Source organism: Triticum aestivum, chromosome 3A (genome assembly GCF_018294505.1).
Source record: "Triticum aestivum cultivar Chinese Spring chromosome 3A, IWGSC CS RefSeq v2.1, whole genome shotgun sequence".
NCBI lineage: Eukaryota > Viridiplantae > Streptophyta > Magnoliopsida > Poales > Poaceae > Triticum > Triticum aestivum.
The window spans coordinates 108,232,820-108,246,069 of record NC_057800.1 but is presented as its reverse complement, the minus strand read 5'-3'; the positions used below and the strand labels follow the sequence as shown (position 1 = coordinate 108,246,069).

Below are 13,250 nucleotides of genomic sequence, written 5' to 3'. Positions count from 1 at the left end.
TAGTTGTCCCTGCTCCTATCTCTCCCTCTATTCGGAATAGACGCATAGTCCCAATGAAATGGTTGCAACAAATCACTGAAACGACAATACTGGGTAAAAGATTTGGTTGGTTTTCGGGCGACATGGCACAACATGAAGCTTTGAATCAAGATTGATCCAACGTCCCGCACGTGACTGGCATGCCGCGCGGCTGGTCGGCTGGACAAAATCATTTTCTTACTACCACACTCTACCCTATATTGGACCACATAGGAAGAGGATTTGTAGCACTCAGGTGCTCCACACCCCTATATGAGTATTTAATTAAAAAAACCCTAGGGAATTAAAAAAACCAACAATTTTGGGATATCAAAGCTAGGTGCCCAATCTACTCCCATGTTAAGTTTCATGAAAAAAATACCAGGAAATGTATTATGGGTGAAAAATATGAAAAATTCCTACATATATAGAAAATTTGTCTGGAAGGATTTTAGTTCGGACTGTATTTTCTTCACCATGGATACGTTTAGTAGTATTTTTTTAGGAAACTTCACACGGGAGTAGATTGGGCACCCAGATTTGATAACCCCAAATTCCAGATTTTTTAATTTTTTTTTCATATTTTTTGAATTTAATATTCATATAGGGGTGTGGAACATCCAGGAGCTCCTTTGTATTTCCCGGACCACATACTCCTATCTACTTCCTCTGTTCTTAAATAGAAGTCCTTTTTGAAATTCCAATATAGACTAAATACGGAGAAAAATGAGTGAATCTATACTCTAAAATATGTCCATATAGATCCATATATAGTCCATATTGAAATCTCTACAAAGATTTATATTTAGAAACAGGGGGAGTATACTCTACTGCCTTTTTTAGGGGTCTGAGGGGTATCTATACTGGACCTGGACCAGGCCCAGTCCTAGGTTGCACGTAGGGCGGGCGGGCTGAAATGAGGCCCACTCAATCGACGCCCAAACGAAGGGAAGTTGAGCGGCGAAAAAAAAAACACGAAGGGAAGCGCAGCGCAGCGCCCCTCTCCTACCTCCACCGCTCAGAGCCCAGAACCCTCCTGCTCCTCCTCCGGCGGCGACAGCGGCGGGCGGCGGAGACGAGCACGTGGAGCTAAGTCGTCACGGCGCACTAGCCACCCCTGCGTCGGCAACTTCACCAGCCCCCACTAGCTCAACCTCGCCGTGGCGTACGCACCCGCACAACCCCTCCCTCCCCTCCCTCCCCCCGAATCCCCAGTCTAGGAGGGTTCAGCTCCCGCCCGGCTCCGCGTATTAATTCCTGCTACTCAGCTCGGCCTCGACCCTTCTGCGTTCGAATTCCCGGGGCCCTAGGGTTCTGCTCCCGGCTAGAGCCGGGTGCCTGATTCATTCCTCTTCGTCCAGTCGTTTTTTCTGATTCGCTTTCTGAGAGGATCTGAGGTTATGAGTGCAGGTGCACAGCATTCGATTCCTGAAAGTTCTTCTGCAGTCCGATTCCACCTTCCAGTCTGGTTCGGAGATACCTATACCTATATATATCGTACACACAATTGAGGTTAAGTATCCCCTGCGAAAATCAATGGAGAAAGCTTCTGTTTCGGATGATTCTTCAGATTCGAGCACTGATTGTGATTGGTCCCAGCTTCAGGCTGACCTGCTCCTCCAGATCTTTGGCACTCTCGAGATCCCTGATCTCTTCAGCTCAGGTGCGGTCTGTCGATCATGGCACCTCATTTATCTGGAGGCCCGCCGTCTCCGGCGGTGCTTGCCGAACCAGAGCCCCTGCCTTGTTTACTCATCCGGCGACCGTGACGCTAACACGGCCACCCTGCATAACATGTCCACCAACAAGCTTTACCACATCACTCTATCGGAGCCTGCCTTCCGCACACGCCACGTCATGGGCTCCTCCTATGGCTGGCTCATCACCGCCGATGAGCGGTCGAATCTCATACTAGTCAACCCTGTAACCAGAGCTCAGATAGCTATGCCTCCCCCTGAAACCATGAACAATGTTAGACTGCGCTACACCGAAGACGGTGTGCTAGACGGATATGATGTTCTTTACATGGATCTGTTCTCTCGGGATTTTGACACTGAAATGGAGCCGTACCATCTTACACTTGAAGAAGCCCGCTTCTACCTCTATGCGAGGGTCGTTCTTTCTTGTGATCCCTCCCATGGAAACTGCACAGTTCTCGTAGTACAATTGCCAAAGGATCAACTCTCTTATACTAGGGTTGGGGACACCAAATGGACTTGGATTGATGCAAATCCAAATTGTTGGGCTTATCAACATATACTTTATAACAACAATGATGGTTTGTTTTATGGTGTTCGTGGTATGGGTGAGGTTGATTCTATTGATCTTAATGAACCTTCCGCTGAAGTTAAAGTTATTTTGAAGCCGATCATATCCTATCAAGCGCATAGTAGATATATTGTTCAAGCCCCATGGGGAGATTTTTTCCAGATATGGAGGCATGATAAATATAATAAGGAGAATGGAATAACAGAGCGGGTTGCAGACAAGTTTTATGTGTACAAGATTGATTTTGTTAAACAAAAGCTCGTTGAAACAAATAACATCCAAGATCACGCAATTTTCATTGGTTACAACAGCTCATTTATGCTTCCAGTGAAAGACTTTTCTACATTGATTCCCAACAGCATCTACCACACGGATGACTTGCTGGATTATATCTTCTGTCAAAGATCTAGTCTTAGGCAGGCTGTTGTCTTTAATATGAAAGATAGCAGTTTCATTGAGTTATCGCCCCCTAGTTCAGATTCAACATTGAACTGGCCACCCTCGGTTTGGATTCAACCATCACTTACTTGAGGTTAGTGAAACTTACTAATGCAGAATATATATGTTATTTTATCTGCTTTATACTTTTTTGGGGTATCTATCCATGTTCTGTAGTTGGCCACTTAGACCTTTGTAATCGGCACAAGTGATCATGTCTCCCATCTTGTGTAGCCATGTACTTAGGCTGCATGATCAGTATTAAATAGATGTTTCGGATGTAAACCTATCCGTTCAGTAGGATAAGGTTGCTATGGTTGTTTTCAAGGAACACACTTAACTAAGTACTGTCTTGTTTAAAGTGTACTAATACAATGTGTAGAACTTGTAGTGTTGCTAAAACACACTTAAAATGCTTTTCCTTTTATGCTTATTATGGCTTCCAAACCAAATATTTATACCTAAATCTAGATCGAAATCCTTTTGTTGCTCTTGGATGGTTCGATACATGATACATCGACAATTAAGGAGGCTTACCAATAAATATTAAAGTGCCTCAACTAGCTTTGTTAATATCCTACTCTGAATTGTTTCATTCCTCTGTCCCTAAATCTTTATGTCAAATTATTATCTCTTTCCTAAGGTACCAGCATACTGTTTCGAGTGATCCTAAAACAGATTCTGAACTTTCGTTAGGCGTTACAATATCACTTTTCCAATTTATTATCATCACTGTTTATGATGGTTAGTATTACTTATCATGTAAGGTTAGGTCATGAATTTGTCCACGTGCCAGAACCATGACTAGGTTTCGAGATCTTATGGGTTTCAACTCTTGCCTACCCCTACTTGTCTGGGACTAAAACGCTTTGTTGTTGTTGTGTTCAATACATGTATGATCAACTAGCTGGTACGAAGTAATGTAAATAAATCCAATCATGTATTCATGTAGTACATCCATCTCCTATTCTCCATACAAATCCGATGATCACTGTAGAAATATAATCATATTGCGTGAACCCCCAAAACAAGAGTAGCAATTGTCTCGGACCATTAGCTCAAAGTCAACTCTAAATTTTGTAGACACAATCATTTATTCATTGTAAATAACTAATAATCATGTCTTTTTTGCTAGCAAAATATTGTACTACTAAATAGTTGTAACACGATGGTCGGAGCTAGTCATCATAACCGATGCTTTATTTTTTGTTTTTCAGATTATTCTTGCAAATATCCGACGAATGGAACACTGTTTATCAAGGCCTTCAAATATAGAGGCCCTACTTGGAATTAGCTGCCTAAATAGCACATAACTGACTCATGCCTATTTTAAGGTCCTGCCAGTAATAAACCAGCCTGTTTTGAAGGTCCTGCTCAGCAATTATGAAACGAATCATTTGTGTTCTATGTATTTTCATCTTGCTACTTTTTAAAAATGATCTAACATGTTATTCGAAAGAATTATTAGCTTTGCATGCCTAGATGCTGATACTCACTATGTGTTGTCTCTGCTTAAGGGCCTTAAAAGCGCTTGAGTGTCCTGGCAAGTTTGGAACTTATTGTGCACTTTGTTCAGGAGATATTACAGGCCAGTTAAGAAGACATGTCAATGGGAAAATATTCAGTTGTAGCTTTGTACCATTTTACTTTGAAATATAATGGATTTTGTTCTGAATTTCTGATGTGTCATTTCTACTGGCTGCTGCGACAGGCACCAGAGCATTCACATCTTGGAAAACAAACTTGTCTTGAGAAGGTGCATCCCTTGATCATCAGTTCATCACAACAGTTCAAATAACAAGATTAGTGCCTCTGCTGCGTCTATTGTTTTAGTTGGTTCAAGTGAGGAACCCGGGATATCAATAACTGTTCGTCAGGCAAGTGTAAGGAAACATTTCGTTTGGTGTACCACCCATGCCGATGAATATCTTTAATTTATGCAGACAGTTTGACCACTGCTAGTCCACTGTTTCAGCAAAGGTTTATTGCTGATGGAATTGAAACTTTGGTCAGGATAGGTATCCCAGTCAACGCTGCTATCTCCTTGTGGTGGAACTGTTTGTTCTTTGGTCGGTACCTGACCTTGTTCATTATAGGTGCACCTGTTTTAGAAAATTTTGCCGTCAAGCAAATGTTTCCCTTGCTTAGGATTCTTGTTATATTCTCATGTATCGACTCTTCCAAGATGAGTAATCCAGAGCCACGACATAGTTGGAACTTCTTTGCTCTTGTTGATGATGGCTTTTCTGCTTTGCAAAGCCTTATACTCAATCAATTCTTCCAGCAAGTATTTTGGCAGGAAAAACTATCTTTTCAGAATAATGGATATAGTCATTGGTGAAAAATACTCCCTCCATTTTTATATACAAGTCCACTATGAAATATACATTTTGCATCTATACAAGGCCACCAACAGTAATCGAGGCAAAGTTAATGATATTTTCTCGTACTAACAACTTGTTTAATACTTGCATGCATGCAGTCATAATGACAGTCAGCTACTTCCTCTACTCAGTTTCTTTGCCTGCATGCGGAGTATTAATGATCCCAGTAAACAAGAAGAAAAGTTGACTTGTAAAGTAGGCATTAAATTTTACATTGGTATCTGTAATCCGAGTTTGTGGCCTTGTATACAAAAATGGAGGGAGTAGATATATTGCGGATTCTGTTGGAGATGGACTATCAACCGTTATGGCGTTTCCAAATGCGTTGGAGGGTGGGTTAGAGCATGCCTAGTACAACCTTCAAACCCTTAAAGCAGTTTTAAGGGTTGAGAAATGCCAGTTTTTTTGCACTTTTTAGGGTTGAAAAACAGGGACAAAGACTAGAACCCTCAAACCCAACCCTTAAACTGCGGGTTGGGTTTGAGAGTTCTAGTCTTTGCCTCAACCCCAACCTTTAAATCTATCATTTCACATATCACAATTTATGACTACAAGAACACAATAAACCTCAAACAAACTACCAAATGACAATCATTGATGCATGGTTTAATAGTTTACATCACAAAATCATCATCTTCCCCCTCTCATCGGCTCCATCAAGCATCTCCATAGGCGCCGGCGGAGTCGTCCACACCACCATCGCCACAACTACTCATCGGAGTGTCACCTCGAAAAGTAGAGGACGCACCACGAAACATCCACTTCCTCTCCGTGATGTCCTCCTTGTAGTCCTTCCATCATTGCAATTGGTCTTGATCCGTGTCCTTCTTGGACATCATCATGTGCTCCTTCTCTTCCACCACGAGTTCTTTCCATACCTTTGCCTCTTTGAGCTTGATCATCCTCTCCTCCGAGTCGGCTTTGCGCTTTGCTTCTTCACGCTTTACTTTGACTTGTGCAAGCTTGACCTCTTTCTTCTTCTCGGTGATAAGAAGCTTCGTCTCCAATGTCTTCGTTGTCAATTCCTCTCTTGCCTTCATCATGTGTTCCATCTTCTCCCTTAGGCTTGACGCCTCTCCTTCCATCTTCACCCTTAGCTTGCCCTTCTTGTTTCCCTCGGGCTTGCCCAAGTTCCTCTCCTCCTCATCTTCACTATCATCCATCCTAAGCATTGCTGACTTCTTGGCACTACGAGGGAAAACCTTATACACAGAAATTTAGCAGTAGCGCATGTCAAAAAAGAGCACTAGTGCTAAATAGCAGTAGCGCGTGTCCGTAAACCGCGCTACAGATACAATAGTAGCAGTAGCGCGTGCGCATGAAAAAGCGCTACCACTAATATCCCCTTTGCTAAACTGATAGGCTACGCATAGCAGTAGCGGTCTTGAGGAAAGCGCGCTACCGCTAGCACATAAGTAGCAGCGCGTTTCGCGCGGAGAGCGCTACTGCTAATGGAAATAAAATAAAATAAAAAACAAATAGAAAAGTAAATGAAAAAGAAAGAAATAGAAAAAGGAGAAAGGAAAAAATAAAATGTAGAGCAAAATAAATGAGAAAGCGGAAAAAGGAGAAAGACGTAGCAGTAGCGTTTGTTCGTAAGAGGCGCTATAGCTAACGTAGCTGCAGCGCGTTTCCTAGACCCCCGCTGTAGAAACAGAAAAGGAAATAAGAAAGATAAGGAAATTACATAGCTATAGCAGTAGCGCGTTTTGTGAAACTCGCTATAGCTAACTTAGCTATAGCGCGTTTCGCGAAAAGCGCTACCGCTAAGTTTGACTTAACCAAAAAACTGTTTCCCCCGGCCACCACTTCTCCCCCAAATCCCTCAACCCACTCCGCCGCCGTCTGCCCGATTCACCATCGCCCCACTTCGCCGCCGTCTCCTGCCGACGTCGACTCCCCCGGAGCCACCAGAGCCGCGCGCCATCGACACCACCGGAGCCGCCCCCAACGCCACCAGAGTCGCGCGGCCTCATCAACACCACCGGAGCCGCAGTCGACGCCACCGGATCCACCCTCGCCACAACTGCCTCCCTCGCCGTCAGCGGAGACGCCCCCGCCTCCCTCGCCACCACTGCCTCCCGCGCCACCACCGGAGCCATCCTCTATAAGCCCCCACCCCTCCTCTCTCCCTATCTCTAAATTAGTTAGGTTAATTTAGTTAGGAAAAGAATTTAGTTAGGTTAATTTAGTTAGGTTAATTTGACAGAGATGCCCCTGCCTCCCTCGTCGTAGGAAAAAAATGTATATGCTTAACTAGGGCAGTAGGGTTAGGGTTGTAGTGTTTAATTACAAATGTTAGGAAAGTAAGGTTTAACTAGATGTTAACTAGGGTGGTAGGATTTAGTTTAGAGAAAAAATCAATATAAAAATATAAATTTCTATTAGTGTTGCAAGTCTAGATGCAAATTTGAAGTGGTCATGATATATGAAAAATCCTCAATTGTGTTTGCTCATTGATCATAATCGACATTGAAGTGGTTCGATTGTGCCCAAGTGGTCTTTTGTTGTTTCTAGGGAATGAAGCCGAGTGACCTATGTTTTGCCAGAATGTTGATTCATTTCCGTTCCGGCAAAATTCAGGTTCTTGATTTGTCCACCTTTTAGCAAAGGTCATGCCGAAATTTTCCGTTAATTTCGGCATGACTTGTGCTACAAACTAGGACATATCGAGTGCCCGGGATTTGCCGCACCGGGAAGGAGTCAACGTTCCTGCAAAACAATAGGCCTTTTTATGTCATTATTCATTTTATTAGGTCTATAATTAATTGACTAGATTTAATCGTAGGAAACATGGCTAGCAACGATGAAGGACAGGGTTCTGGTGATTGCGACGACATCTACCGGGCGGCAGACGATTTTTTTAGCCTTACCGACATCGAGACCGGCGTTGAGACTCAGACCGACATCGAGACTGAGACTGAGACCGGCGCTGACACTTAGACCGGCATCGAGACCGGCGCTGAGACTGAGACCGGTGCTGAGACTCAGACCGGCATCGAGACCGGCGCTGAGACTGAGACCGGTGTTGTCTCGGGGAGCGGAGCCGGTGTACAACCGAAAGCAAAGAGGCAACGACCTCCTAACAAACTCAGGACTACTAGACTAGTGGTCACGGAGGTGGACGACGGCAATTTTGAGCCAAAGGCGCCCGAGGAAGCGCGTCGATGCTATGGCAATCAGATAGGCTGCATCGTACGGACAACCGCCACCATCAACGATGAGAAACTACAAAAGATAGAAAATATGAGGATCTCCCTCCTAAAGAAGTTTCACTAGATATTCTTGTTCCCGAGCCGGAATGAGAAGGATTATAAAGATCCAGATGAGGACCCGGCAATGAAGAAGATAAACAAACACGCCATGACCAAGTTTAGCGACGCGTTGGTCGCCTGGAAAAATCGAGTGAAAGCAAAGATCATTGACAAGAAGGAACCCTACTCCGAGATTGTAAAGGATAATCCGACAATCACGGAAGAGCATTTTCAAATATTCAAGAAGGCTTGCGAGGCCGAAGCTGCCAAAAAAAGTCTAAGTACATGAAGGGGCTTCAAGAGAGGAACATTGGGAGCCACCACCTCGGAAGCCGTGGTTACGGCGGAAAGAGGTCCAAATGGGCCAAGGAGGACGCGGAAGCCGCGAGTATGGGCATCCTAGACCCCTTGGCGGATTTCACCGTCCCGCAGGAGCGTGATGTCCTCAGGGCCCGACACCGTTGGGACCCAGTGAAGAAGGTTTACGAGACAAAACTGGTCATTACGGAGTTCATGAGACTGCTGGTAATTTTAGTTTCTGATCAATTTGACTGCACACGTTAGTCATATTTGTAAACGATCCTTGTGCCTTTTGCAGAGAGAGCAGCACCGGATTGCGGCCGAAAGCGACTCGCCGTCTGAGGCATTGGCGAGGCCCAAGTGGGACACTCCATTCAACCGGGCGTTGAACATATTGAAACGACAACCGGTGGATACTCGCCCGTTGTATGGACGCGTGCACGGTGTCGGAGACGGCGCCACGTGGAAGAAGTACTACCGTGAGACCACAGAGGAGAGAAAGGAAAGACGAAGGTTAACTGAAGAAAACATCGACAAGAAGGTTGAGATTGCAGTTGAGAAGAAATCATCTCAGATAGTCGCAAACAGCGGTAGCTGCCGCAAAACAGGTGGTTGCAGATTTGTCTACTTCCTTGGTGACGGGCGTTTTCACTTGGACAAGGCAACATCCAGAAAAAAAATGCAGAGGACTTTCCCCTTGCCGACTTCTTGGGGAGCAGCTCGACTAGCGTTGCACCAGCACCTGCTCCTGCACCAGCTCCTGCACCGGCTCCTGCACCGGCTCCCACACCGGACGTGCTCGGGGTGCTTCGTCTTTGGCTGAGCTCGACGCCCTCACGGTATCTGTCACACCGGCCCCCTTCAATATAAATGTATAATCTCCCGTTTTCATTGCCTTTCGGATGTCTCATGTCGCAGACTTTTCTTTGCAGGGCGACGAAACCTCGTGCACCATATTGTACACCATCAGCGACCAAAAGGTGGACAACGGGAAGGCGACGATAATGAGGCCGAAGGAACCATTGTTCCACAGCCGGCCGATCCCCCCGAACGTCTTCAAGGTTTCCGTGGCCAATGTCAAACCGGGCCACGAGAATTTGCCTCCTCCAGTACTAGCGGGGGATGACGACGAGACACCACGGCGGCTTGGTGATTGCTGCAATGGGTGGGTCCTATTGTGGCCAAAGAGTCTGCTTCGTCTGGAGGGGGGCGGGAGCACACCCACGAGCACGCAGCCTCAGCAAGGTATGAACATCAACACCCACCTACCCAATTAGTGTTGGGTGTCGGGTTGGGTGATAGCGGACGGGGTAAGGAGGAGGCTCCATTAGTCGCTGATGATGTCGCCATGGATGAAGATGAGGATGATGATGGTGCTGAACAGTATGTCTATACTGGCGCCTCCTCAGGGTTTGAACGTCATGAGTCGGTGCCTGAATTGCCGTCTCAACGTATTATGGACGACCTTCCGGTAGTGAAGAAGTCTAGGAAGAGAGCGAGGAAAGGCAAAAAAGCTAATTCTATGATCCAGCCGCCTCAGCAGCCTCGGCTTCAGGACTGTATAAATATTCCTGATGCGGATAAATGGCATATCCTTGGTCAACCAATCCTACCTGCAACAGCGCTACGGGCCAGATTCGGCGATCTAAGGAGACTTCATGACGATGTGTTGCGGGTAGAGAAATGCCTCATCGCCTCGAAAAATCCAGGATACCCACTCTACGTGGTTAACGTTCCGCGGCAAATGTCGTACGTCGACAGCTTCCCCGCGGATAAGTTCTTCCTCCGATTCGATTACATATTCGACATGTTTCACGTGAAGAAGCTGGATTTTACGTTTGTCCGCCTTTATGCCTTGCACATGAACTACATCATCGGGGTTGAGTAGATATCTCATATATGTGTCGCTGACCCGTACTGCATGCACGAGGACTTCTTGGGAGTCTGCGCAAAGCACCGTGAATACGCGAGGGATTACATCGTCAGTTTCATGCTCGCCAATAAGGATAAGGAGGCGATTCTCGTGCCTTATCATCCCGTGTAAGTCATCCGCGCTGCTATCCTTCCTTCGATTTCAATCATTCATTTGTACGATGGAGGCTAATTAATTTGAGGTGTATTTATTTTGCGCAGCGGCGGGCGCGCCGTCCTCATCATCCTCTGCCCCCGATTCTCCCACGCTCTTTACTTGGACTCATCGAAGAACATTCATAAAAAGGATTACACCCACATCAAGGATGTTCTCGACAGTGCTATGTTTTACTACCAAGCAGGGGGTGGAGAGGTCAGGGACAAGAAGAGAAGGGGCGGCAGGGTCGCCTGGGCCATAAGACCGACTTCTGCTGCATCCAGCAACCGAACGATTCTCTTAATGATGGATTCTATGTCCTACACCACATGCTGGAGTACAGACGGGATCACCAGAACCTTTGCATGTCACCTAGATCCGGCGATTCCTATATTCTACAATGGGCAAAGGACATAGGAGATATCAAGGATCATCGACTTCGAGCTGAGTTCTATAACATCCAGCGCGAACTTGCCCAAATCATCATGAAGGAGGTCGTCGGAAAAACAGGGATGTTCTACGGAGAAGGACAAATGTCGCGGGAAGACGTCCGAACATGGATAGCCTCTCAGCGTCTTGACATGAAGCCTTTCACTAAGCTCGAGGACTATCTCCCTGACTTGGATGGATGGAACGACATGTTGGAGTGATTGTCGATATATGACAATGTGTCCGTTTAGTCCATACTTTCTGTATGACAAAACTTTGAGTTATGCACGGTGAAATTTTATTTGTGGTGTAATTAAACCGTCCTCCTCCTCGAGTAGCGAAAATCACTCTAGTTAGGGAATTTTGGGGTACGATGAACTTTGTTATTTATGCTTATGGTATGTTGTTTCTATTTTTGACAAGTCTGTCTCTTTCTGTTGCTCAACTATATATGTTGCATATCATCGACTCATGTGACGATGCAGGTGCATAGATCATAGATGGCGAAGAAGTGCTACGCCAAGAGTATATATACGACAAGTGGCCGGAGTGTCAGGCCCCAGTGTGCCGGTTTCCGGTTTCCGAGCGACATGCAGTAGTTAGTTTAGGTTCACGCTAATGCGAGAGAGGGATACGAACTCATGTACTCAAAGTGATAGCTCTTCTCGCGTATATCATTGTTTAGATGGATGACGATGTATTTGCAAGTAATCGAGACTTGTATCGCTATTTTCGAGATGATGACGAGAGACCACTTTGTGTTGGATGATGATTATGATGATGACATGATTTAATGAGACTAATTGTATGTATATGCTATGATTACATTTTGTATGTGTATGATATGCTAAAGATTATTGTATAAATCCTATTCAAATACAAAACAAATATGCAGGGAAAAACTAATAAAACTAGTAGTAGCGAGGGGGGAAATTTAGCAGTAGCGCCGCCTTACCAGTGGCGCTTCCTAGTAAACAGCGCTGCAGATAATATCAGCAGCGCCCTTTTCTAAAGAGCGCTACAACTATTTATGTATAGCAGTAGCGTGGGACAACATGCGCTACTGCTATACGTTAGCTGTAGCGCCTTATTAGTAGCACCGGTCCCCGCGCTACTAATAGGCCCAAAACCCGCGTTGCTGCTAGGCTTTTCCCTAGTAGTGTGGGTGTGGTCTCTTGATCCCTCAACTTCCACTTGTCAAAGGTTTAAAGAATTGCCCAAGCATACTTAAATGTGAATGGCTTGCCCTTGGAAGCGGCCATCTCCTTGTACCTCATGCCGACAATTGTCTCCTATCAACCACACATAATCACATACACTAGTAGAAAACGGGTCAAACGTGAAGCACATTAGTGCCAGTTTGTATTTGAGCTGGCACTAATGTATACATTAGTGCCGGTTCCAACGGCTAGCCGGGCCGCTTTCATTAGTACCGGTTCGTGGCGAACCTTTAGCACCGGTTTGTGCCACGAACCGGTACTAATGAGAGTGGTGGCATGATGTTGTCAGACTGGGCCCCCTCCAGCCCCTTTAGTACCGGTTCTTGGCATGAACCGGTACTAAAGGCCGTCCTACATAAACCCTTCGTCCACCCGAGCTCGCTCTGTTCTTCCCCTTTCCCCTCTCCTCTCTGTTCTTCCCCTCTTCCTCTCGAGCTCATCACACATTTTGCCCAAAATTTGTCAAGATTTGAAGGCCCCCATCCATTCAAATGATCACAAAGGTTAGCAACTTTGTCCTTTCATCTCTCATTGCTAGATTAGCTCTTGCAATGCTTTATATAGTGATTAATTTGTGAGTTTAGTAATTTGGGAGGATATATATATATATATGTGCTAGTATTTGATTTATATGCAATTTGAGGTCAAAAATAACACTTAGTTTGCATATGTAGGTGTGGTTTACTTAGTGCCTTCTAAATCTCCGTCGTAACCACCGTCGATCGCCCGCACCGTCCCGTCACCGGCACCACCTTGTGGTGAGCCTCTTGTTCATGAAATTTTATATAAAAATTGATGTTTGTGTGATTTGGATATATAGTTACTCGTATAATTATCTTACCCGTACGTTGTTTGTTATACATATAGTGCC

At 45.2% G+C, this 13,250-nt stretch overlaps 1 protein-coding gene across 3 annotated transcripts; it reads left to right on the top strand.

The window, feature by feature from the left end:
- The first annotated feature begins 991 nt into the window (after nt 1-991).
- LOC123060555 (F-box only protein 7) lies at nt 992-4,945 on the top strand. Of its 3 annotated transcripts, none has more exons than XR_006428027.1 (3): nt 992-2,818; nt 3,942-4,091; nt 4,436-4,945. XR_006428027.1 is itself a non-coding variant. In XM_044483320.1 (2 exons), the coding sequence occupies exon 1, from the start codon at nt 1,555-1,557 to the stop codon at nt 2,815-2,817; it is 1,263 nt and encodes a 420-aa protein (XP_044339255.1). In that variant the 5' UTR covers nt 992-1,554; the 3' UTR covers nt 2,818; nt 3,942-4,945. The 3 variants fall into 3 exon arrangements, 1 of the variants encoding a protein (XP_044339255.1); XR_006428026.1 differs by having other exon boundaries at nt 4,242-4,945; XM_044483320.1 differs by having other exon boundaries at nt 3,942-4,945.
- The last annotated feature ends 8,305 nt before the right edge of the window (nt 4,946-13,250 follow it).

What these genes read in the sequence shown, in the direction of transcription:
- LOC123060555 (XM_044483320.1), top strand. Translation starts at nt 1,555, where the DNA reads ATGGAGAAAGCTTCTGTTTCGGATGATTCTTCAGATTCGAGCACTGAT.